This window comes from Ichthyophthirius multifiliis (assembly GCF_000220395.1).
Source record: "Ichthyophthirius multifiliis unplaced genomic scaffold scaff_1120509251435, whole genome shotgun sequence".
In the NCBI taxonomy this organism is placed as follows: Eukaryota; Ciliophora; class Oligohymenophorea; order Hymenostomatida; genus Ichthyophthirius; species Ichthyophthirius multifiliis.
In genome coordinates, this window is record NW_004085876.1 from 40,297 (window position 1) to 65,671 (window position 25,375).

Below are 25,375 nucleotides of genomic sequence, written 5' to 3' on the forward strand. Positions count from 1 at the left end.
GCAAAATCAAATATAAGATGCATAAATAGAACATTAAATATAATAAATTGAATTATAAAAAGAATCTACAACAACTGAAATTTTCTAAGATTAACGATCAAAAGCAATTGAATTTTAAAACTAAGCCTTGAAAAATGAGTACTAATCAAAATCGAAAGGACCTACATAAAAGTTCCAGAAATATTTCAACCCATCCCACCCTGTCTTAATAGAAGACAAAACATAATTTCAACAAACAGAAATACCTATAAGTGTATTAGATTAACTTTTTATAGATTACGATCAAGAATAATAATAAAAAAAAAACTAAGAAAATTAAACAACAAGTGTATTATAATTACCTGAAAAAGTGAATTCAATATATCCATTTTATGAGACAGTAGGAAAATTAATGTATGTATATGGAGATTAAATACGTAATGACTAAAAAGCAGTAGAAATGATGCATTCCTAAATCGAGGAATTAATAAAGGGTATTTTTAATGTGAAAATAATGGATAGGGTTGTAAAAAATATTGTTTAAACAAGCTAAAATATGTTTAATTTGGAAGAAAATTCGGAGAATTTTTAATTTCCGAAATCGTCAAATAAAATAAAATAAGGATTTAATAATTATTTGAAGTATATTTTTGAGGATTAATATAAGATTTTTTGGGAATTCAATAAAACTTATAAATAAATAAAAGAGGAAGGTGGATTACATAAATTAAAAAAATAAATTCATTCATAAAATTAAAATAATTCTATTAATAGTAGTGGTATGTCAAGTTTTTAAAGTGAAGAAGAAGAAAGTGAAATCTCAAGTAGTCAAAGTGAAGAAATTAGAGATATGAAAAAAAGATTTGATGAATATAATAATTAGAATGTTTAGATTTATAGTGATAGAAGTAGTTAATAAGACGAAGAAAATGAACAAGAAGAAGAAGAAAATAATAAAATAGATAGTGAAAGTGATGATGTTTTTGAAAAAAAATAAGTAATAAATAATGAAGGAGGAGAGAGAAATTTTGAAGAAGAAAAAGCTGACTTTTATGCTTAATTATTAAAAAAGATAAATAAAATGGATTAAAATACATAAAATATATATGAATAATAATACATATAGAGGATTTAATTTAATCAATAAAGAATAGAAAGAATGCATTTATAAGAATGGGATTATTACATGAAAAGTAGATCTGTGAAATTTTACAATAATCATATTTAAAATAGAGAAGCTTTTTTAAAATTTGTTGATGATGGCTAAAAAGGAAAACATTTTTAAAATTTAATTTAACTTTTTGGTCCATTTTTATCTTATTGTTTTAGTAAAATAATTGCTTGTATTGTAGAACAGATTTTAAGGTAAAAAAATGACGGAAATTTATAGGAAATACAAGAATCTTTAAATGAGGTTGATGTTTAAGTTTTTGGAAATTAAATTATTGATAAATATATTAATAGGGCTAAAAAATATGCTTTTACAAAGGAAAAATTAATTAAATAAGCTTTTGGAATTTTTCAATAGGATTTTTTTTAGGAAAACTATAATAAAGTCATTAATATTTAATGCAAAAGTAAAGATTTGAAAAATTAATGGAAAGCTCTTAAAAATTCATCAAAAAAAATGTGGGCGGAAAGAGTTTTAGCGGAAAAACAAGTAAAAAAAAGTATTTAGTAAAAGGAATTGATTGATAAAAGTAATTGTGTAAATACTTACGCAATGTATTTATATGAGGAAGTTTAGAAAAATAATTAGGTAAGTTTTGGGAAAGTTTTTAAAAATTGGTTCTTTAATAATGATAATGTTAGAAATTTGTAAAATAGTTAAAGTAATAATAAAAGAGGGGCGTAAAGTTTGAATGGATAGATTAATGAGTAAATGTTTTATAAAAAAAAATAAGTTAAATTAGAAAGTATTTTTGACTGATATTTTATATATATATAAAAATATATTTATTTTATTTAATTTCATTTTACTATTTTTGTAATTTTATTTTTTTAAAAAATGAATATAATAATATAATATATATGTATATATATTATATATTTATATAATTTTATATTATATATATATTTTTCCATTTTTTTATTTTTATTTTATTATTTTGCTGCTTTTTTAGAAATATTTTTATATAATTATTTTTCTTTTTTTTTATAAAAAATTTAATAAGATATTTAAAAAAAAATTATATTTTTAAATTTAATACGTATAAATGAGAATAGAATTTATTTTGAAAGGATAAAAAGTATATGAAGGTGATTGTTCTGTCCAAAAAACTTAAGATGTTTAATTATTACAAGATGATCTATTATTAAATCCAGTAAAAAATTTCAGGAATAAAAAATAAGTTAAATTTTCTCATAAAAATTAAGACAATAAAAAACAATTGCATAATTAAAGAGTATTATTTTTTTATTTATTATAAAATGGATATTTTAACTATAATAATTTACTTTTAATTATTTTTATAATTAAAAAATAAGCAATCTTATTTATTTAAAGTTTTATATAAATATATTTATTATAGGGTAAAAAAAGAAGAGGTGCTGCATTAGATGAAGATACAAACATAAAATTATATGTAAAATAATATGATATAATATAATATAAAATAAAAGACAAAAAAAATATATTAGACAGTTAACTTTAATTTTATCACATTTTTTTTAAGTTGAAAATATTATATTTAATTTTTTTTTTTTTTTTTATAAAAATTAATAAAGGCAAAAGATATATATTAGGATAAAAGAAAAAAGTAAAAAAAAAATGCAGATGATGAATCAGGAGTAGAATACGATTCACAAGCGAGTGAAGATGAATAAAAACTCCTTGAATTAGAGGGAGAATTAGAAATGGAATTAGCAAATATAGGAGTATTTATTTAAAAAAAAAAAAATATTTAAATATTTTTAAATTTAATATAAGGATGAAGAAATGGATGAATTTGAAGATGAAGATTAATTATTGGATGAAAATGATTTAGAAAAGTAAAAACCGATTGCGAAAATATTAAACAATCCAAAATTAAAAGAAGCAGAAAATTTAAGCGAATTAAGTCTTTCAGAAAACCCTGTTTATTAAAAACTAACTTAAAGACAAAAGAATATTATTAAAAATACAGTTGCTAATTAATTTGGTGTAACTGATTAATAGTAGTAATAATAATAATAATAAGAATTATAATTGGAAGATAAAAAAAAGAAAAAAGACTTAACAGAAGAAGATTTGATTAAAAAATAAGAAAAAGAAGAGAAAAGAAGACTTTAAATGTAAAAGTAAATAGAAAATTTGAAAAAATAAACAGTCGATAAAATCCTTAATGAAGCAGGTACTAAGTAAAAAAAACGTAAAGAAAGAGAATAACAAGAAACTAACCAAAGAACTCATTATCAATATAGATAATTACATCCTAATGAACCTAGAATCACTTATATTTCTAATTCTAATAAAGGAGAATTCATTTGTATTAATAAAAATATATACAATCCTTATTTAAATCCAGTTGTTTAATAATGAAGGAAAATAATTATTTATTAATTTTCATGTCAATTTTTTTTTGTTTCTGTTTTTGTTTAAATGTTAAAATTAACTTTTTGAATAATTAAATTATTCATAAAATAATTATATATTTTCAATTTACTTTGATTTAAGATTTTAATCTTATAAATTTAGTTTTTGTATACCTTTTTGTTATTCTTCTTTCTCATAAAAAACTTTAATTTAAAATGAAATGAATAAATATATATTTTAAAGTAAGAATATAAATTTCTTTTTGATAAACAAATATTTAATTATAACCTATACTTCAAGAATGAACAAATATTTTATTTTCGATGTTTTATTAAAATAAATTGAATTAGGAAAATATCAATATTATTAATTTTTTTTTAAGGAATAGTTTACAAATTACTCATTAATAATTCAGTTTTTGTAAAGTATTATCAATTAATTAAATACAAAATATTTTTTTTAATATAAAAAAATAAATAGAAAATAGATACCATTTTATAGTTTTCAATATTTTTTATTATTTTAGAAAATATAATAAGTTTGTTTTATAAGTGACTAATTATAAGATGGAATTGGTCGAAAAAACTATATTGATTTTTGGTTAAATAATTACAATATTAATTTTGACTTCTTGCTTAGTTACTAACATATATCAAATTATAATTGATGATTATAATAACATTTTTAAGATTAACATGTGTAATAAAATAAAACTAAATATTTAGTTTTAAAACTTTAACTAAATATAGATGGGGTATAGCAACTGAAATCTTCCAAAAATAAAGTTGACTTACTCAACATTATACTTGTACTTGGTATGGTTTTTGGTAAATGAATGGGTATTTTAGTTTGCTATTTTACATAAATAATATGTTAATAAAAATATTTAATATGAGAAATGAAATTAAAATTTATTATTTTTAATTATTTCTATCCCAATTATACTAATTGTTTTCAAATGAATACAATACGAAAAATTTATTTTAAATAATAAAAAGGATAAATGATATAAATAATAAGTAAAAAAAATAAGAATTTATAAATTAAAATTAATAAGTATTAATAAATTAAACAATACAATTGATTATTATAAAGTAAAAACGAAATTATTTTTTAGCTTTTAAAAATGATTTTTTTAATTATAACTAATTTATATATTTTTTTATAAATATTGGTATTATTATTTCCATATTTATTTTGCTTAAAAATAATTAAAGTGAATATTATTAAAGAAAACCTGAACTAACAATAAAGAAAGTAAATAATATACTTTATTTGAAATTGATAATATCTTTTATTAACCAAAAAAAATATATTAATAATTTTCTTAATATCTCTTAAGTTTTTATTATTTTTAATAAATAAAATAATATTTTTTTAATTATATATATTTACTTGTTAATAATTTTTTTTTTTTTATAATTATTTTTAATAACTCAATAAATGAGACAAGAATAAATGGACAATCGCATTTTTGTTCAATGAGTTTTTTAAAAGGAATTATGAGAAAAAAAAAAATTTACAAAGTAGTAATTATATTTTATTTTTTTTAAATAAAAAAACTTTCTTATAAAGTTGTATACAACTCCAATACTTAAATTAAGAAATTTCATATCGTTAAAAGTAAAAAATTAAGAGATAAAACTCCATAAAAAATAAATGCAACATAAAGAAATAATTATTAGATTTACTTATTTTTTTTATTTTTTCTAAAATTACAAATAATGCATTTATTTTATTTATATAATAATAAAAAAATTTATATGTATCTTTAAAAAATTTAAATAAAAATTAAATTGAAAAAATTAAAAAAAGATATTGTATATACTATTTTTATTAAAAGTTAGTAAAATTATACATAAATTTAATATATGTTTAATTATTTTTTTGAAAAAAAGTCAATAAACATCATCTTCATTATCACTTTACATTAAAATATATCGAACTTAATTAGCAATTTTTCTATTAATAATTATTTATTCAATATCTGCTAGTATTTTTTTATCTATATAGAACTAACTCCAATCTAAAAAGTTTATACAATTAGCGATTCTACCTAATTTATAATAATATAAACCTTTATAAATTAAAACAATTTTATTCTCAACAAAAATAAGTAATCCATCTTATAACTAAATATATACACAATAACCATTATGCTTTTAATAGGCATGATAAATATCATTATGTACAATTTAGTTTTGGAAACATAATTATCAGCCATTTATGTAGAGCAAATTAGACATAAAATTAGAGGAGATTCTTCCAATTAAGGAAAGTTTTATGAAATCTCACATTTTTTCCAGAATTGATTTTTATAAAATTATTCGAAATTTTCATGGAGCATAGGAGAGAGAGTAAAAATTTTACTTTCTATATTTAAAAAATTAACATTTTTTTACTTACTAATATCTATAAATAAAAATTAATATCTATGATCTATCTTATTAATAGCATAATCAAAGTTTAAATTAAAGTATTATATTCCTATAATAACTTCATAACTTTATATCTCTTCTTCCAAATAAATATTACTAAATTTAATTTTATTAATATCAAATTCACATATTAATTAAAGGAAAACTACAACAACTCTAAAATAAACTAAACTTTCGATTTTTATTTATTCATTTTCTTATTCCCAAATTATTTTCATTTATTTTATTAAAATATCTTTTTCATATAACTTTGGATTCTATTCATTTTCTTTTTCAAATAATATTTTTAAAGTGTTTATAATTAGAATATCTTATAAAAATTGAATACATAAATTTATTGCTAATTTTTCATCAAAAACAAAGCATGTTTTGAATATATTTTATATAAATTACATAATAAAAGTTATTGTTGTTTAATTGCTTCTTTGTTTTGAATTTTCGTATTATTATTAAATTTAATGAAGCATGTCTTGTTCAAATACTTAGATTATTTAATTTTGTAAATTTTCATATTAATATTATTATTATTCATTATAATATCCTTTTAATATTATTTTAATGTTTAAGTATAAATTATTTAATAGATTAAAATCTTTATTCATATATGTCTCTATATTTTCTATTTTTATATTTTTACTAAAATAAAAAAGAAAAATATAATTTACATAGAAGTACAACTTTTAAAAGTTATTACTAAAGTAAAGTATCAGATATTATGAAAATATTGAAATCTTAAAAGTTTTCATTTTCTATAAAAATTATTATTATTATTCGAAATAATAGCTAGAATAGATAAAAATTCTTCCAATCCTTAATAAATTTTATTATTTAATGTTTTGTATTAAGATTTAAGTAAACTTTTTAAAATACTTAATATACTTTGTTAAAAATCATTTTATTTTCTATTTGTGAAAAAAGATTATTTATTAAATTCAAAATAATATTATATTTTAGGAATTTGTTCTAGTTCAATTTTATTCAAATATTTATCTAAAATCATTATAAAAACATTAGTTAAAGATTTACATATAGTACAAAAAGTTTCCAATTGTCCAATATTTTCTTATCTATTAATTGCTTTACGATTAATATATATATTTTAGATACCATTTTCATGGCATTTTTAATGTACAAAATGTAAGCAACTATTAATAGCATACTATTGGTTTTTTTCATTTTCGATTAGTTCTTCTGATATATTTAAATATTTATTTAAATTATCACATTATATGTATGAAGGATATACTTAAATTTCCTGATCATTTTTACAAATTAAACACTCGGGAAATAATTCAAAAGAACTAGAAGAAGAAAAAACATTTAAAAGATTATTATTATTATTTTAGAAGTTTTTTTATTTATTAGTAAATTATTATATAATTTATTATTATTATTTTAAGATTTATAATTTTTTCTTCTCTTTTTGACTAATTAAATCATTTGAAACATCTGTACTTTCATAACTTAAATTAATTTATTATTTTTTTGGGGGAATAACGTTTTCAAGAATTTATTTTGGTTTTATAAAATTGGCTTTAACTAAATTATATTCAAAAATTTCTAAAGTTTAGAAAATTTCGCTTTTTTAGAAAAAAATAATTATTTCATTCAAAAAATCTTTTTAATTTAAAATAAGTTAATTGAATTAATCTTAAGTAATTTTCATTTTTAACATTTCGAAAATTATTTTAATCGAATAAATGATTATTTTAGAATTATTTTTTTAATAATTTTTTAAACAAATATTAAGTATTTTATATATGATTTCAGAATTATTAATATTAGTTAAAAAGACATTCTTTTATTCCATATTTCCGAGTATAAATTCCATATTTTTTTCTTTTATTTTTTCCACAAATTCACAGTCTAAATTTGCATACATTTTCCATAAAAAAGGCTCGTATTTATTTCTGAATTTAATTTTAGTTTTAAACATTTTATTTTCACCCAAATCTGCGAATTTAAATATTATATCAGGAATATTTTGAACGTCTAAAACTTTCATATGGCTTAATTTTTAACATAACTTATCAAAAGTTATTTCGTTTTGGAAAAAACAGCAGTTTATACATATTGTGCTCAAGCTTTCTATTAGAAAATTTTGTTCTTTACAATCTTTGAAGCATTATTAAATATTATTTATTATATATAAGGGGTTTATGTGTATTTATATTATTGTTTAAAGCATAAATTCATATTAAGATTCTGTTTTTGTTGAAATTTCATTAAAATTTATGTCTTATGTTATTGATTATAGAAAATCTTCTTCTGGAATTAAAAATGAAAACATCTACAAATTTGAATATTCCCTAAATATAATTTTGTTTTTGTAATTGGAAATAAGTTTCCTTTGTTATTCTTTTAGGTTGCTTTCTTCCAATAAATAAAATTAATAAAGATCACTAAATATTTCGTTGCAAATATTACTTATTAATTTTATAAATGTACTTTGGCTAAGTCTTGAAATTTAGAGTATTTTTTATGTTAGTTATTCTCTAGTTTTTTCTATGTTTTTCTCATTTTCATATATAAATATGAAATAATTTACTATTAATATTCCCAAAATTCCCTTATTTCCTTAATTCCATTATATTTGTGGTTATTATTATAACTAATTTACTCTTTTTTAGTGATTTTATTAATCTTTTTACTCAAAATCTATATCAAATTAACATTTTACAAAATAAAAATAAATCAAATTTTCGTAAATTTCGTTTCTATCTTTTTGTTTGTTTAAAGAATTTAAAAGTAATCGAGACAAATCAAAATTCATTTCTTCTATTATTATTTATATGTCTTAATGAAAATAATCATTTTTTATTATTTGTAATTCTATTTACTTTTTACTAATTATTTATGTAAACCTTTAAGCTAAATTTAGGTCTATAATTATCTCACGTTTAAATATAAATATCATCAAATTATTTAAAACTTCATATTTTTTTAAATATTTTTCAAATTCTTTTTACATTAGTAAATTCTATACTTATTCAAAAACACTCATTATTGTTGTTATAAAGTTTACTTAAGCTATTAATACCTTTTTTTAAAATAAATTAATTTAAAATGTATTTTTTTTTATAATTCTACTTAAAAAATTTATGGGGCAATAAATTGTTTTAATAACTATAAAAGTAAATTATTATCAGTTTATAAAAAATCCTTAAGTATCTAAATATAAAATTTAGTTAATTTGAAAGCAAACGGTCTATATTTTAAACAATTAAATATTATTTCTTAAAAGAATTCAAAATCATTTTTTTTTTTAGCTAATCTGAAAAAATATATATATATATATATATATATATATATATATATAAAATATAAATAATTCTTATTTTCTTTAATTAAAATAAAATATACAAGTAAATTTATTCAATAATTGAAATTTATTTATTTTCGATTTTTTAATTTTTAAGATTAAAACTTTCTCCATTTTTAAATAAAGCCTCACTGCATTCAAAAGGATATTATTTACTTAAATTGATAAATTCGTTTTTAAAATTTTCTTAGCTCTCTAAGCTTAAAATTTATTCAAAATTAAACAAATTTACGTATAAAGTTTCCAAAAATTATATTTCATTCTTATTATTGCTTGTATTTATAGTTTTAATTACTATATTTTTTTGATGACATGGGCATTCTATTTTTTTATTATACATTTCGCTATCTCCACAACTACACCTTTCTGTAAAATCACTATTATCTGTTTATATAATTTTATGATCCTTATTGTTAACCATTTTCTAAACAATATTAACAAAAACATACATATATTTTAGGTACTTATATACTACAATCTAAACACAAATACATTACAGCCTTTGATTAAAGACATACTTAATAATTTTAGTTCATTTATTATTTCCTTTAATTATTTTATTTATATATACAAAAAAAATATATATGAAATATTTAAATACATAATTTTATAACCAAATATTTTTAAATAATATATTTATTTAGGCTCTTTTATAAAATAAATAAATTATTTTTTATTATTTATTTTATATTTTTGCGAAAAAATAAAATTTGGTTACTATATTTAGTATAAAATTTTTAGAACTTAAATTAAAAGGTTCTTATGCAGTATTTGTTAAAAAAATAAAAATTTAATTAATAATATATAATAGGACTTAAAAGAAAAGTCGAAATGCAATTTTTTAAATAATAAACAAAAATTATCTTATTATTTAAAGAATAGATTTTAAAATAAATATAAAATTAAAATCATTTTAATATATTACAAATAAAAAAATAAAGTTTTAATAATATTTTAATATAAAACACTATTTTATAATTATTTCAATTGTATTACTAATATAATTTTTATAAAATACACAAACATTTAATTTCTATAAAAAGATAAACTTTTTAGATATAATTAACGAATGATACTTTAATAGATTATATTTTTAAAGCTTTTCTTTAGTATAAATTACTAATCTAAGTAATAAATACTAAAATAAAAATAATAAAATAACATACTTTAGTATAAATAAAATAATAATAAAGAATATAAATAAATAAAAATAAACAATTAATATCCAAAAATTATCTTAACAAATAAATATTAAATAAAAATAATGCTTTTACAAATTAAAATATAGAAAGAAATAAATAGTAGCAAAATTTATTCTTATTTAAAAAAATTGCGAGGAATTTGAAAATAATAATAAAAAGAGTAATAGGCATAAGTATTTTAAAAATCTAAAAATTTAAATAATATATTAAGAAAAAGTATAATTTTTTTATGTAAATTAATACTAGCTTTGGCAAAAATAAGCTGATAAATAAATAAGTAAGAATAAAAATAATAGATAAATCTGATAAAGTCAAAAATAATCATTATTATTTTATTAATAAAATATTGTAAAAACTTTTAAATTATTATTATAAACTATTTTTTTTTATTTAATGCTGAATAACAATTATTAAAAATTATTTTATATTTATTATATATTAATTGTAATTATTAATGTTTTTACTTAACTTCAATATAAATTAGAGTATATTTTTATACTCATTTGTCCATTATGGACATTTATTTCATTAAATGTCCATTATGGACATTTATTTCATTAAATGCCCATTATGGACATTTATTTCATTAAATGCCCATTATGGACATTTATTTCATTAAATTGCATAATGCGAATTTCAACTGAAATATGGATTATAGAAACGCTTGTAGGAGCGAATTACTATATTTTATCATCATAAAATTTATATTATTAATGGAAAAAAAATCATAAAATTATATATTATAGAGTATTTTTTTTTTCCGAAATTATTAATTAAGTTAGTTTTCAGGAGACTAAATTAGTAAGGCATTTCAAATTTTAATGATAATATAAACAATAAACTGAAATTTATGGAAACAGTGGCTTTTATTTTTAAAGCTTGATTTCATTTAATAAAGAATATAGAATGATTGATTATTACATTGACAATGAAAATGCTATTTAAGCAGATGATAATGAGAATTATATGTATTATACTAACAAATGAAATAGCTAAAAATGATAATAAGTAGCTGATTTATTTAAAAATTAAAAATAATAATAGAATTTATATAAACTATTTGACTAAACTAGAAAATAATATAAATTAATACATTTGATCTTTATGAAATACATATTTAAATTATTTATTAAAACAAGAAAAAGCCATTAATTAAATTCAAAAGATTAAAAATATACATCCAAAATTGTATTTATTATAATAAAAAACTACTATAAGACGTAATACTAAAAAATATATATAAAATTAAATAAAAATAGTGTAAATTAATTTTTTATATTATTATTAATAATAATATAAAATATAGATTAATTAAAAAAATATGAAATATATTTATTTTATATTTTATTTTTTATATATAAGATATCTCAATACTATGTAATATATATAACATGATTTTATATCTTTAAGCTTTATAATACTTTAGTAAAATAAATAAGTCTGTAAAACATCCATTTAAATATTTATTAGAAAACAAATAAATCGACTTTGTTAATAAAGCATTTTATTATAAAATAATTTGCATGTATAAATTAAAAAAATATAAGATTAAAATTAAAAAATAAAAATATTTATACATAATAAACATATTTTAAAATAAATAAATAAAAATTAAAAATTATTATAATAAGTATATTTTTTTACAAACAAAGAAAAAAAAAATATAAGCTTTTATATATTTTACTTTTTATTAATTAAAAAAACAAAAATAAAAATATTATTACAATATATAATTTCATTCTAATAAAGCAACCTAATACATAATAAAAACCCCAGATAAAATTGCAGCAACAATTGAAAGGAAATTCAAAAAAGATTTATTTTATTTTAAAGAGTTTTTTATTTCAGGTAAGATAGTTGATAAACATGTATAAATAAAACATCCTGCAATAATAGAAAGCATTTCTTTTTTATATAATTCACCTGTTTTTAGACCTAATAAATTAAATATTAAATAATTTTTTTTTTTTTTATAACTACCTATAATTCCTCCAACAAGGGCTCCAAAGCTAGTAATAACTTAAGTTTAGAAAATTCTTGACAAACCATAATTACGTTTAATAAGGAAAGCAAAATCACCAATTTCATGAGGTAATTCATGTATCATTATAACAAAAGTTGATGTTAATCCAAAATTAATATCTTTTTTTTAATTTTTTTTTTTTTTAATTATAATTAAATAAAATATAATATATTTACTTATAGTAAAAGCAGCTCCTAGAGCTAAACCATCAGTTAAATTATGTAAAAAATCACAAATTAAAAATGGTATTGCAGAATTTTATTCTTAATGGTTGTGATGATCACATTTTTTTTCAGCTTCAACTTTTATATTATTTTTGACGTTTTTTTCAGTATTTTCATGATTATGCTTTTGATTTTCTTCATCTGAACTAGAATTTAAAACCATAAATAAATAATCAAGGGTCAAAAGTAAAATAATTCCAAAAATAATCATTAATGGAGTTTATAAATTCTCTTAATCATGAGAATGGCCATGACCTTCATGTCCATTATGTTATTCTTCGAAAATATAAGGAATTATATGTAATAGAACATCACCTAGGATAGAACCAAATCCAAAACTTTAAAGAATATTTAAAAGCTTATAAGAAAAGTTATTTTTATCTCCTTATTATTAAAATATTTTTCCTAAAGCAGATAAAATTAAAAACACAGGAAGGGAAGGTAAAGACACTATCAAAACGCTAGTTATTACTTATTATTGTTTATTAGGAATATTTTTTTCGAAATATCTTTTAAATTAGTTAAATGATTTTTCTACAAATGTTAAAGGCGCGTGGACTGCATGACTTTCACTTTTATGATGATGGCCTTGTGAGCATTTAGAATGGTTATGATGTTCATGAACGTGATTGTGAATGCTAATTTGAGAATGGCTGTGTGCATGAGATGTATTAGTAGTATTTGAAGGTACTGGGTGTGCTAGAATTCCTAATAATAGTAATTATAGTATTATTATAGTTTATTTTTTCATTTCTTTTTATTATTTTTTTAGAGATATTTTGTTTGTATTTTTATTATTTAAAATTTTTATATTAATAAAATATATAATTTTTTTTTTATAAAAGATTAATTATATTGTATTTTATTTTTTAATAATATATAAATGAATACTTTTATATTTTTATTATTATTTTTTAACTTTTTTATATTTTTGTTTACTAAATATATTCAACTTACTATTTTATTTTGCATAATTTAATGATAAGTTTTTTTCTTTTTTCTATTTTATTTAAACAAATTTACAAGATTAAGTAAAATAACATAATAATAGTTATTAATTAAAAAAAAAATATAATAAATAAAAATAATATAAATATCTTAATATACAGGTAGTGTCGTAACGCAAAAATATTTGCAACACAAAAATTAAATAAAAATTTGAATTATATTATATTATAAAAATCAGTATAGATTATTAAAAAAAGCTGCTAAATATATTATTATATTTTCTGCTATTTATAATTCAACTTAACATAAGATTAAATATTAAATAGAATATCATTATTACAAATATTTTTACATACATTATATTATAAATATTTATTATTTATTTTTTAGTTAACGTAAATTAAAAGATATATATTTTTTTTTCTTATAAACCAAATTTTATTTTCAGAAATATAAGATAATTTTTTAATTAAAATATAATTCTATTAAAAGTTTTTCTTTTAGTTTATAATAAACTTGAATAATATTAAAGTTAAAAATATATTGGGTTTAAAAATATATGCAATAATTTGAATCTAAATATTTATAAATATAGGAGATATGAGTTAAATATAAAATTAAAAGTAAAAATATTATTGAGTAACTTATAAATATTAAGTTTTGCTATGATGTAATATATTATTATTAAAACTTTTTTTTTAAAAAATTAATATTACTTTAACAGCTCAATACTTATACACGGAATATATACTTATTAATTTATATTATAAAATATAATAATTGTTTTTTAAAAAATTAAATAACGATATAAAAGAGAAATAAGATAATTAAATTTTGCAAAAAAAAATATTTTTGTTTAATAAAAATTATGTTGCTTAATTTTTTTAAGTAAATTTAGTTATAAAATTATATAGTAATTGATAATAATTTTAACTTTAAATTCTAATTATATATAATGCTTAATAATTATTAAAATCAATGATATTTTATATTAATTAAAATTAAGATTTTTTAATAATTTTAATTATATATTTCTATAGCTTAAAAAGATATTTATTTAAAATAATTAAAATTCTTCTTAAGTAAAAATAATTGAATATTTTCATAGGTTTTTATAAAATGAAAATATATAGATAGGTTATTTGTGTTATATTAACAATTTATTTGATTCGTATCCTTCAATATTGATTTTAATAAAATATCAGTTTTACTTATATTTTGGCGTTAGCAACCTTATTTTATATAATTATTTACAAATTTTATAAAATTAATTATAAAAATTATAATTGAAGTCTTTAATTTTTAAAAATAAGTTTTATTATAAAATATATTTTAATATTCATTGTAATTTAAAAAAAAAAAAAATTGATTATAATTTAATTTATATTTTAATATTTAAATTCAAAATAAAAAATGCGCAATTTAAAATTGAAGATAATTGAATAAATTTACTTTTATTTTTATTTAAAAGCAATTTATTATATTATTTAAATATATGAGAAAAAACAATAATTGTAATAATTAATTTTTCTTATGAAATTAATTGTATGTTAATATAAAAAAGATATAATTAAAATAAATAAAAACAATTTTATTTTTTATATATTTAATTTTATATAGATTTATAAAATATTTATTATTAATAAGAAAAAGCAAATGATACTTTTAAAAATGGAGTGTTTTTTATAATTTTATTTATTAAATATATTTTATTTAAATATAAAAAATAAAAATAAAAATTATAATTTATTATTTATTATTTAAATTTGAAAATAAAATTGGTACCAAATCAACTATATTTTAATTAACTAAAAAAATCATATATGTAAAAAAAAAAATAATTATAAAAATAATAATATAAATTAAATATACATAAAATTAAATTATAAAAAAATAAGCAAAAAAAAAAATTTACCATACTAATATTATGAAGAATTAACTATTCGAAAACAAAAATATCATCTCATCTACTCCAATTAAAAAAGAAAAGGAATATAATTGTAGTTAAGATCTTTTTAATGATCAAGTAATTAACTCTCAAAATAAAATTCCTTAACAAATAAGAGAATCCCCTTGGGAAGTTTATTGTTGGAATCATTTATAAAACTTATCACCACCTATTAATACATTTTATAATTAAAACAAAAATTAAGAAGTTTCTCCTCATTAAAATATGTAAATAATTTATATTATTTACTTTATTTCAATTTATTAAAATTTTTTCTTTTAAATATAATAGGGTACCTAAAATTATGTAAAGTCCTTTTATTTCTTAAAACAATAATGCTAAATATTACGTTTATTAATCTCCAGTCTTTAAAATCTAATTTTAAAACTAGTAATTATTTATTTTTATATATAATTTACTTAAAAATATTAATAAATTAAAATCTACATATATATATATTATATATTATAAAAAACTAGCAAAATATAAATAAAAAAAATTGATTATTAATATATAATAATTTTTGTAAATTTTAAAATTAAATATTTTTTAATATTAAAAAAGAACCTTTTTAAATAAATTCTTAGAACATGAGTAAAATATAGAATACATATCTGATATAGTCTTATAAAGTTGTTAAAATAAATAAGTATTATATAAGCAACCTGAATAAGTAGAAGAAGAACTGAACGATAATAAATTGTGTAAAAGAATTATAAAGTTTACAGACGATGATAAATATAAACCTACTATAGAAAGCATATTTAAAAGAAACAATGAGCTAAACTCTATATAAAATAATTTATTTATATATAATTCAGGAGGTAGTAACTAAAAGAATAATTAGAATATTAATAATAATTTAGTAACCGAAAAAAATAATTTATTTTCAGATAATAATACTACAATAAAGAAAGCCTAAGAATTTTCAATATAAAAGAAATAATAAAAATGTAAAAAATTATTCGATTCACCACAAACAGCTCAAAAAGAATAGTAAGGTTTAAGTTAAACTCCTTCAACTAAAAAAAAAATTTTTTAATTGGAGAAAGTATTAAAAACTTCGAAAAAAAAAGAAAATGAAAAAATAAAATTCCTGTTAATCTGAAGAAAATTTAGAAGAATCTTAATAAAATTTATCTGAAAAGAACTAAGAATCATAAAAGAAAAAACTCTGCTGTAATTGTAAACGTTCTAGGTGTTTGAAATTATATTGCGAATGCTTTGCTAATTCAAAATATTGTGAAGGATGTAGCTGCTTAGATTGCTTAAATTAAAAATAATTCCAGAATGAAATTTAATAGGCTAAAATGAACATTTTGGATAGGAATAATGGAGCTTTTGATTCTAAAATAGAAAAATAAGCTAATATTAAAAGAATTGATGATGGACTTTAATCTAATGAAAAAGTTCATAGCAAAGGCTGTAATTGCAAAAAAAGCAATTGCTCAAAAAAATACTGCGAATGTTATTAATTGGGTGTTAAATGCACTAAACTTTGTAAATGTGAAAATTGTTAAAATATACATAATGCTGACAAAAATTCATCATTTAATTAATTCAGCATGAATAAAAATTAATAAAAAAGACCTTTCTTTAATTATTATACTTAAGAACCTTATTATTATTATTATCCTTTATATTTTGGAGGATATGAAGGACAATATGAACATTAATAAAATGTTTATGTTTATGATGAATAAAATTAACAACATAGTGAATATTAATAATATTAAAATAAATTCTAATAATAAATAAATTGTAAATAATAATAAAATTAAGATAGCTTTGGAGAAGAAGATTTATTAAAAAAGAAATAAAATTTTGATAATATTTAATAAAAATTTGTAAATAATAATGAAAATATTCATGATGATATTAAAAAAAAAGAAATTTTTAAAAAGGAATAGCTTAAGTTTGATGATAAATTTGGAGATTAGAGTGAATCTTATTCTTAAATTTAAAATGAAAATATTAACCATAATTAAAATTCTAGTGTTAAAAATAAAAGTTCTAATAAAAGAAATTCTAAAATAATATATAATGATTAATTAAAAAAAAAAAAGAATTTGATAAAATGATTTTTTATTTAAAAATTATTTCTAATTAACTTTTTTTTTGTATAAAATATTTATTTTATTTCTATTAATTTCTCATTTTATTTTATTTTATATCATAATTTATATATTATTAAAAAGAATATAAAATTAAAAATTATATAAATAATATCTATTTTCATTATATTTTTTTCTATATAAAATTATTTGTATTATAAGTATTATTATGATTTCTAAAAATATTATAAATATTATATTTTTTTTAATTTTTTTTTGTTTAGTGTTAATTAATTTTCAGTAATTTATTTAGTCTTCTTTTATTTATTTTACAATGACTTTAAGATCTATTGATCATATAAATTACATTATAAACCATAAGAACTGTAATTACCTTATTTACTATTTTTTAAAACTAAATTAATTAAAAAGTTTAAGTATATAATTTTGTGACTTGCGCAACTTTTTAAGATAAAAAATAGCATTGAATTAAATTTTAATTTTAACTTTTAAGTATTTAAGAAAATTATATTTTTAATTAATTTTAAGAAAAAAAGTATTTATTTAATAATATTTTTACCTAACTATTTAAATATAAATTTTTAACCTAAAATATTTTTAGAGTTAATTTCTTATTTTTATTTATTAATATTGCTTGAAAAAAAGTTATTATTATCTTTTAAAATAACTTTAAAATTTATAAATATAGAAGATATTTTTAATTATTATAATTTCTTAAAAAGTTAAATTTTGTAAATTATTTATTGACTGATTTCGTTTATTGTTTTTGTATTCATTTAAACCCGTTTATAATTAGTATTATTATTTGTTATATATTTTATTTTAGAAAAAAATTATTTTAAACTTTTAAAATACTTAAATCTTCAATCAAGTATTTTTTTTATTCTTTAATATTTATTTAAATTATACTTAATTTTATTATATTATAATTTCTTAATCTATACTTATCTTATTAAATATTTTTCTAAATTAAATTACTCTAGATACTGACTAATTATAACTACTTCTCCCCCTATTCTGTAATACATTAGACACTATAATAGTCTATTAACTAAATTAAGAAAAAATTTACTTCGCCAAAATATTTATGTATATTTAAATTTTAATCTATCTTTTTGAATATAATATAAATATATTTGTATAAAGAATTTTATTAAAAATACTTAAACTTAATTTACGGTAATTATTTTATTAAATATTAAGTTACAAATATTTGTATTATAAAGTAAAATATTAACCATCATAATTTTAAATAATCTTTAAATATAACTTAAATTATAACTTTTGCAAACTCTCCATTTTTTATTATACAAAAATCTCTTGCATAATCATTTTGCTTCAAAAAGAATTAATACTTTTAATATTTTATAAATGAGATTTAAAATATATTTATCTTAAAATATTTAATTTTCTCTTGTTAATAAATATATACCATAAACCAATTTCATTTAATGATCAAATATTAAATTTTCTTGATTTTTCAATATTTAATAGAATTTTTTTATTTATATAATAGTGCTGACTCATTGAATTATTCTCTATTTGATAATTCTTTTATTCAAAATAATTAACTTGTTTAAGATTTTAGAGATATAGATTTGTTAACTAAAAAAAAAAATATTAAATGATTTTTTATTTAAACTTATTTATTTTTAATATTTTTTATATATTTCATTATATAAAAAAGAATATCAATAAGCAATTCATTTACCAAAATTAAGTTTTAAAAAGGAGATATATTATAGACACAAAATAATGATTTTATTTTTCCCTAAAAAGACAAAAAAATAACTCAAATATATAAAAAACACATATTGTTAAATATGATAAATTATATTTATTTAGTTTAAATAAACAATATTTTTCATGCAAAAAAATATTATAAAATATAAATAAATAAATATATTGATTTTTTTGCTTTAATTTTTTTTAAAAAAATATTTATTTTATTCATCTAAGTCTTCTGGCTTCTCTTTCACATTCCATTAATTCAAGAACATCACCAATTTTGGTTGGTCCCTTGACGTTTCTGACTAATCTACGTCCTTTTTCACCTCCAGTAATTAATTCAACTTTAACTTATGTTATACCACCTCTAGATCCTTTTGATTTATTAAATTTATTATTAATTTACTTTTTTTATTTTTATTTTTTGTTTAATTTTGTTTACCGGTTTTTCCGAGGACTTCAACGATTCTTGCTTTTGTTGTTGTTTCTTAGTTCATTTTTGTTTTTTATTTTTTTTGTTTTTAATTATTTTATTTTTTAATTAATTATTATATATTTATTTTTTTCTTTTAAAATTAATTTCCTTTTTTAATATTTTTGGATTCTTCTATTTTTATATTAATTAACAAAATAGTATTTTTTTTAATAAAAAGTAATTTTAAAAATAAATCAAGCATATATCTATTAAATAAAATAATGAAAATGTGATATTAAGATAGTTATTTATATTTAAATTTAATATAATCAATTATTTATTTATTTTATTAATAATATAAACCTCGAATTTTAGCAAAAATTAAAATTTTTGCATTATATATTTTATTTTATTCACATAATTTTTATTTATTTTTTTTAAAAAAAATCTGTAAAAGTTTGCATTTTAGGATTATTTTATTTTTCTTATATTTAAAATTGTATAAAATATAAAATAACATATAATTTTTCTTTAAAAAAATATAAGATTTAATTAAATAATTTATAAATATATCTTTAAAAATGCTAATATTTTTTTTTTTTTTTATATTGAGATATATAATAATTAAATCAATAAAAAAATTATATTAATTTAATTAATGTGCTTAAATATTACATATGTTTATTTTATATATATATATTTTATATGCCTTTAAAACATTAAACTTCATTATTATACTATAAAATATACCAATTTTAAAACAGTCAGTATCTAGTTTAAATATTTAACAAAAATATTAAGATTTTATAATATTGTATTAACTTTTAATCATAATCAGTTTTTTATTCCAAACTTATATATTAATATTTAGGATTTAATAATTAAAATCAGCAAATTTAATTAAAATAAGTTATGTTTGATGCATATTTTTAATTAAATTCTAAATAAAACAATAGCAAATCTTAAAGCAAATAAAATTAGACACGACAATTTTAAAAAAATTATTAATAATAATTTTTTGTTTATAATTTAATCGTTATTTTGTTAAATTTAATTTAATTTTTAGTTAGATTTAAGATAACACACCAAGTAAATTTATTTTTATAGGTATTATTTTTATTTTTTAAGACTTTTTGTTATTTTTAAAATATAATTACGGATTAGTTTTTAAATATTTTTCTTTAAATTTTTTATTTATTTAATTAGATATTTATTATATCTAATTAAATTTTTTTTTTTTTTTTTTTTTAAATGTTAAGTTTTATTATTTATTTTTACAACAATTTGAATAATATTATTTGTTAATATATTTTTATGTATCAAATTTTTAATTATTTATTTATTTTTCCTTTTATTTTAAGAAATTAATTATGTTATTTTTATTTTATTTTTTAATTAATTTCATAAATTTATATTTAAATTAGATAATAATTTAATTTTTTTTTATAATAAAGTTCAAATAAAGGTTATTTATTGAAAGATTATTTAAACTATATTTAACTATTAAACATAAAAGTACTATTATTTATTAAATTAATTAATTTATTTGAAAAAAAGCTTTTGCTTTGAAAATTATTACCGTATATATTTTTTTATTTTGAATAAAAGTGCATACAATTTATTTTATAAAATAAAAAATATTTATATGAAAAAAAAAAAAAAAGATATAAAAAAAAGAGTTTAAAATAAAAAAAATAAAATATAATTAAATATTTAAAATAAAAATGCTTTTAAGGAAATATTCTTTAAACATAAAATAATTAATATAAATACCAAATTTTGGCATAAAACTAAGAAAGCCAGCTCGTCCAAGAAACACATACGACGAAGAAAAACTTGAGCATAAGAAATTAGAAAAGGAATTCCGTCGAAAAGTATGTGAAGATTTTTGGGTTACATAAAGAATTGTTGAAAATAATTATTTAGAAAAATATACACGTGAATAATTAGAATTGAAAAAAAAAGCTGATTAAAAGTTTCGAGATTAAATAATTACAATATCTTATTAAACTAAATAAAGGATTGAAAAATTAAAAGAAAAAAGCTAATTAGAAGAATCCAGACATAAAAAGCATTTACTAGAACAAGATGTAAAAGCAATGAATAAGCAAAGAGTTTTATAAATTCTAGAACATGAGTCTTAGAATTGGATTAATGAAAAAAATTTAAATAAAATAAATTAAGAAACAATTATTCCATCTACAGTTTTTAATGAAACTGAATATTATCTTAAACTTCATGAATAAGCCTATTTATATGAATAAGGAAGATTTAAAGATTTAGAAGAGGCGACTTTAGAATAACCTGAAATTTAATATAAAAATTCACTTATTATGCCTGTATGAAATTTTATTTTATAATATATATATTATACATTATTAATATTAATTTTTATCTTTTATAAAAAAAAGATTTATTAAGAAGTTGTTTCTTTAGTTAAATATTTAAAAAATACAGAAAGCTATAAACTTGAGAAAGAATTTTAAGTTGCAAAAAAAATTTTAAAAGATGATTTAACTAATAATAATTAAGAAAATTTAATATAAGAAAAATTAGTTAAATTAGAAAAAGCGTTTTAAAAATTAGTAAAAAAAAAAAAATATTAAAATATATTAATTTAACAAAATATAAAATATAATTAAATAATATAAAATATTAATTAGAGGAATGAATTGAAAAAAAAATAAGAATAACCTGACAATTAAATAGAATTTTTGCATTAACATTTATTAATTTTATATAACCTATTAAGAAAATGGTCTGAATATACAACGATTGTAAAAATGCCAAATGCAGCTGTAAGATCATTAATAGAATAAAAAAAAGGAAGAGCAAAAGGAGAATAAGTAATTAAAAAAAAAGATGAATTATGTTTAGATGAAGATAATGAAGAAGATTTGGAAATGAATAAAGATGATGAAAATTTCGCAAAACCAAAAGATATTTCTTAAGAAGAAGACAATATTTAAAGTAATGATGAAAAAGTTACTTCTGAAAGTGAAGACGAAATTGATATAAAGAAATTAATAGATGAAGAAAAAGAAAGAGAAGAATAAGTTAAAAAATAAAAATAGGAATTTATGGATAAGATATAAAAATTGTAATAAGATAAAGAAAACAAAGAAAAAAATTAAGAAAATTAAGATAATTAAGAAATAATTTTAGATTAAGAATAAATAATTCAAAATTTAATAAAATAATTTGAAAAAACTGCTGTAATAAATTATTAAAATTATATGAATCATATTAATATAAATATATATATAATATATATATATATTTATATAATTATTTATTAGTAATTTTTTTCAATACATATTTTTTTAATAATAAGGATGATTAATTATAATAAGAATTTAATATTGATTAAATTAGCAGTTTATATGATAATAAAGACAAAGCAGATTAATAAGAATATTTTAAAGGTCTTGATTTAGAAAATATCTTTCCAAGAGTATTATTAGATACTGCTTTTTAATTTGATAAAATTTAACATTTAGAATATCAAAATGTCGAATAAGCTCTTAAAGCCGAAGAAAAAATCGATTTAATAAAAGGAGATGACCCCAATTAATCTCCTCGTAAATTTGAAACTTCATTAATTGTTGAAGTATTTAAAGAAAGAAGTACTTAATTGAGATAGTAAGTAATTTCAAGACCTAATTAAATTAAATTAAATGATATAGATACTCTTTTAGATTTAATAGGCGAAATAAGAGTTTAAGAAAGCGAATTTTTGTTAAGAATTTGGAATAATTTTTGATGTTAAAATTAATACAATACAAAATAGAAATGTAATTATTTTTATTTTTTTTATATTTTATATTTTAAATAATTTTTTATTTTTAATTTTTTTTTAAAAAAAAATTATATGTTTAAATAATTTAAAAAAGACTATTTAAATAAAATAAAATATAAAAAAAAAAATTAAATTAATAAATAATAAAAAAAGTAATATTTATACTGATATATATCATACTTTTTTGTTAAATAAATTACATTTTTTTTTGTTTATTAAATTTAATAAAAATATCTTTTTACGAAAAAAATAAATAAAAAAAAATCATTAATAGAACTATGTATATTTTTTAAATAACCTTTCATTCGTTAAATTAGAACTATATAAATTTTTAAGAATAAAATCAGCATTTATTTTATGAGTAGAATTTCTTATAAAATGAATACATTCATCAAACTCCTTTTCAATAATCTTTTTTTCGAAATAACCAAATATTGCTATTCCTAATCTAAAAAAAACTATTTCTCCTTATAAAAGAAATATATCCCAAATTTTACTTTTTAACCAAAAAAATAAATAAATAAATATAAATATATAAAAATACATAACGAGATTAAAAGGAAATGCTCTACTATAGAAAGTATAAAACCATTCAATTAAAAACATATCTAATTAAACTCCTTATCTTTTTAAGTGTTTCATACAATTTGGGTATTTATCTTTTAGGAAATATTCAAATGTTTTTATATATATTTCTATTTTTTGTTTGTTAAACATAAATAAATTTTAAAAAAATTCAGATCCGCAAATTAAATTTGTAAAGCATTTGAAAGCTTTATATCTGTTTCCTAAATTAAGAAATAATATTGCTGCGGGATAGGCCATTCCTTATGTATACTCAATATCTTTTCTACATTACTTTTAATATTTTAAAATATATTAAATAAATATTATATGTATATAAAATACATGAAATTTTTCAAGAATGTCTTATAGATTTTCATTTATAACTTATCCATCATTAAATAAGGTAAAATTGGGATATGTCCTTTATAAATCACTATCTTTTTTGTTTTTTTTTTCAGTATTTTATTTATAAAAATTTGATTATTATTATATATAAAATACTTATTAGCCTTTTAGTATTTTCATCTATTGGAATAATTTTTATTTCTTCATCTAAGTTTTGGTAGTATTTTTTATTAATTTATATTATGTTTCCAATAAGCTATAAAAAAAAAAAAAAAATTAACTCAATAATAAAATAAATACATAAGGCCATATTTTACTCCTAACGCAAGAAGGAATATTATTTTGTTTCTTTATTAAATTATTGACTTTTTGAATTATAATTTCTTATTTGTGCTTATGGTAAATTATTTTATCTTAAAAAATAGTTTAAACATCATTAATAAACTCTTTCTATAAATCACTCAATTAGTTTTCTTGATTTTCTAAAAGTTTATTTATATTTTCAATGTCTTAATTTGATAATTATTTTAAAGTAATATTTTCAAATTCAGGGTTATTATGATCTTCAGTTTAGCAAATTATATTTTCTATAGTTTTTTTTTCAATTGAATTTTTATTTGATATTTAATCTTCTTCGACAAACCTAACTTTTTCGGTTTTGGTATTTTTCATATTATCTTAAGAGTTTTCTTAAACATTTAAAACATCTTAATTTGAATTCTATTTTGTGAAATCAAATTAATCTGGTGAATTTATTATTGTCGAAGTTTCTGTATAACTATATTCTTTAATCATAGATTTTAAATTATAAATGTCTTTTTTGTATGCTTATAATTGCTCATTTGATA

The 25,375-nt window shown here is 16.5% G+C and overlaps 6 protein-coding genes across 6 annotated transcripts, besides 18 other annotated features; 4 read left to right on the forward strand and 2 right to left on the reverse strand. All coding sequences in view use genetic code 6, as the record gives it.

Annotated features, from left to right (window-relative positions):
• The first annotated feature begins 1,082 nt into the window (after positions 1–1,082).
• On the forward strand, positions 1,083–1,575 carry IMG5_204010 (hypothetical protein). Its single transcript, XM_004023785.1, has one exon. It carries the CDS (start codon positions 1,236–1,238, stop codon positions 1,566–1,568), a length of 333 nt encoding a protein of 110 aa, XP_004023834.1. The 5' UTR covers positions 1,083–1,235; the 3' UTR covers positions 1,569–1,575.
• A 416-nt stretch (positions 1,576–1,991) lies between these two features.
• Positions 1,992–2,056: a microsatellite.
• Positions 2,000–2,053: a microsatellite.
• Positions 2,057–2,195: 139 nt separating the features above from the next.
• On the forward strand, positions 2,196–3,514 carry IMG5_204020 (hypothetical protein; the record flags this gene model as incomplete). Its single annotated transcript, XM_004023786.1, has 4 exons — positions 2,196–2,384; positions 2,511–2,564; positions 2,707–2,856; positions 2,909–3,514. 4 exons carry the CDS (start codon positions 2,196–2,198, stop codon positions 3,497–3,499), a joined length of 984 nt encoding a protein of 327 aa, XP_004023835.1. The 3' UTR covers positions 3,500–3,514.
• Positions 3,515–4,513: 999 nt separating this feature from the next.
• Positions 4,514–4,565: a microsatellite.
• A 4,648-nt stretch (positions 4,566–9,213) lies between these two features.
• Positions 9,214–9,250: a microsatellite.
• A 1,712-nt stretch (positions 9,251–10,962) lies between these two features.
• Positions 10,963–11,076: a microsatellite.
• A 933-nt stretch (positions 11,077–12,009) lies between these two features.
• Positions 12,010–12,060: a microsatellite.
• Positions 12,029–13,515, reverse strand: IMG5_204030 (zinc transporter, putative). The gene is made up of 3 exons (XM_004023787.1): positions 12,655–13,515; positions 12,436–12,597; positions 12,029–12,390 (listed from the first exon to the last, which is right to left on the reverse strand). The coding sequence occupies exons 1-3, from the start codon at positions 13,451–13,453 to the stop codon at positions 12,191–12,193; spliced, it is 1,161 nt and encodes a 386-aa protein (XP_004023836.1). The 5' UTR covers positions 13,454–13,515; the 3' UTR covers positions 12,029–12,190.
• Positions 13,516–13,761: 246 nt separating this feature from the next.
• Positions 13,762–13,795: a microsatellite.
• An 814-nt stretch (positions 13,796–14,609) lies between these two features.
• Positions 14,610–14,674: a microsatellite.
• Positions 14,675–15,497: 823 nt separating this feature from the next.
• Positions 15,498–15,545: a microsatellite.
• A 32-nt stretch (positions 15,546–15,577) lies between these two features.
• On the forward strand, positions 15,578–16,706 carry IMG5_204040 (tesmin tso1-like cxc domain protein; the record flags this gene model as incomplete). The annotated part of the gene is made up of 3 exons (XM_004023788.1): positions 15,578–15,825; positions 15,890–15,988; positions 16,163–16,706. 3 exons carry the CDS (start codon positions 15,578–15,580, stop codon positions 16,704–16,706), a joined length of 891 nt encoding a protein of 296 aa, XP_004023837.1.
• Positions 16,707–17,325: 619 nt separating this feature from the next.
• Positions 17,326–17,370: a microsatellite.
• Positions 17,334–17,374: a microsatellite.
• Positions 17,375–19,491: 2,117 nt separating this feature from the next.
• IMG5_204050 (ribosomal protein, putative) lies at positions 19,492–19,912 on the reverse strand. Its single transcript, XM_004023789.1, has 2 exons — positions 19,844–19,912; positions 19,492–19,775 (listed from the first exon to the last, which is right to left on the reverse strand). Exons 1-2 carry the CDS (start codon positions 19,896–19,898, stop codon positions 19,624–19,626), a joined length of 207 nt encoding a protein of 68 aa, XP_004023838.1. The 5' UTR covers positions 19,899–19,912; the 3' UTR covers positions 19,492–19,623.
• Positions 19,883–19,945: a microsatellite.
• A 78-nt stretch (positions 19,946–20,023) lies between these two features.
• Positions 20,024–20,061: a microsatellite.
• Positions 20,062–21,435: 1,374 nt separating this feature from the next.
• Positions 21,436–21,474: a microsatellite.
• Positions 21,475–21,667: 193 nt separating this feature from the next.
• IMG5_204060 (hypothetical protein) lies at positions 21,668–23,579 on the forward strand (the record flags this gene model as incomplete). The annotated part of the gene is made up of 4 exons (XM_004023790.1): positions 21,668–22,155; positions 22,228–22,401; positions 22,480–23,031; positions 23,151–23,579. Exons 1-4 carry the CDS (start codon positions 21,916–21,918, stop codon positions 23,577–23,579), a joined length of 1,395 nt encoding a protein of 464 aa, XP_004023839.1. The 5' UTR covers positions 21,668–21,915.
• Positions 22,943–22,972: a microsatellite.
• Positions 23,066–23,103: a microsatellite.
• Positions 23,066–23,105: a microsatellite.
• A 1,061-nt stretch (positions 23,580–24,640) lies between the features above and the next one.
• Positions 24,641–24,689: a microsatellite.
• The last annotated feature ends 686 nt before the right edge of the window (positions 24,690–25,375 follow it).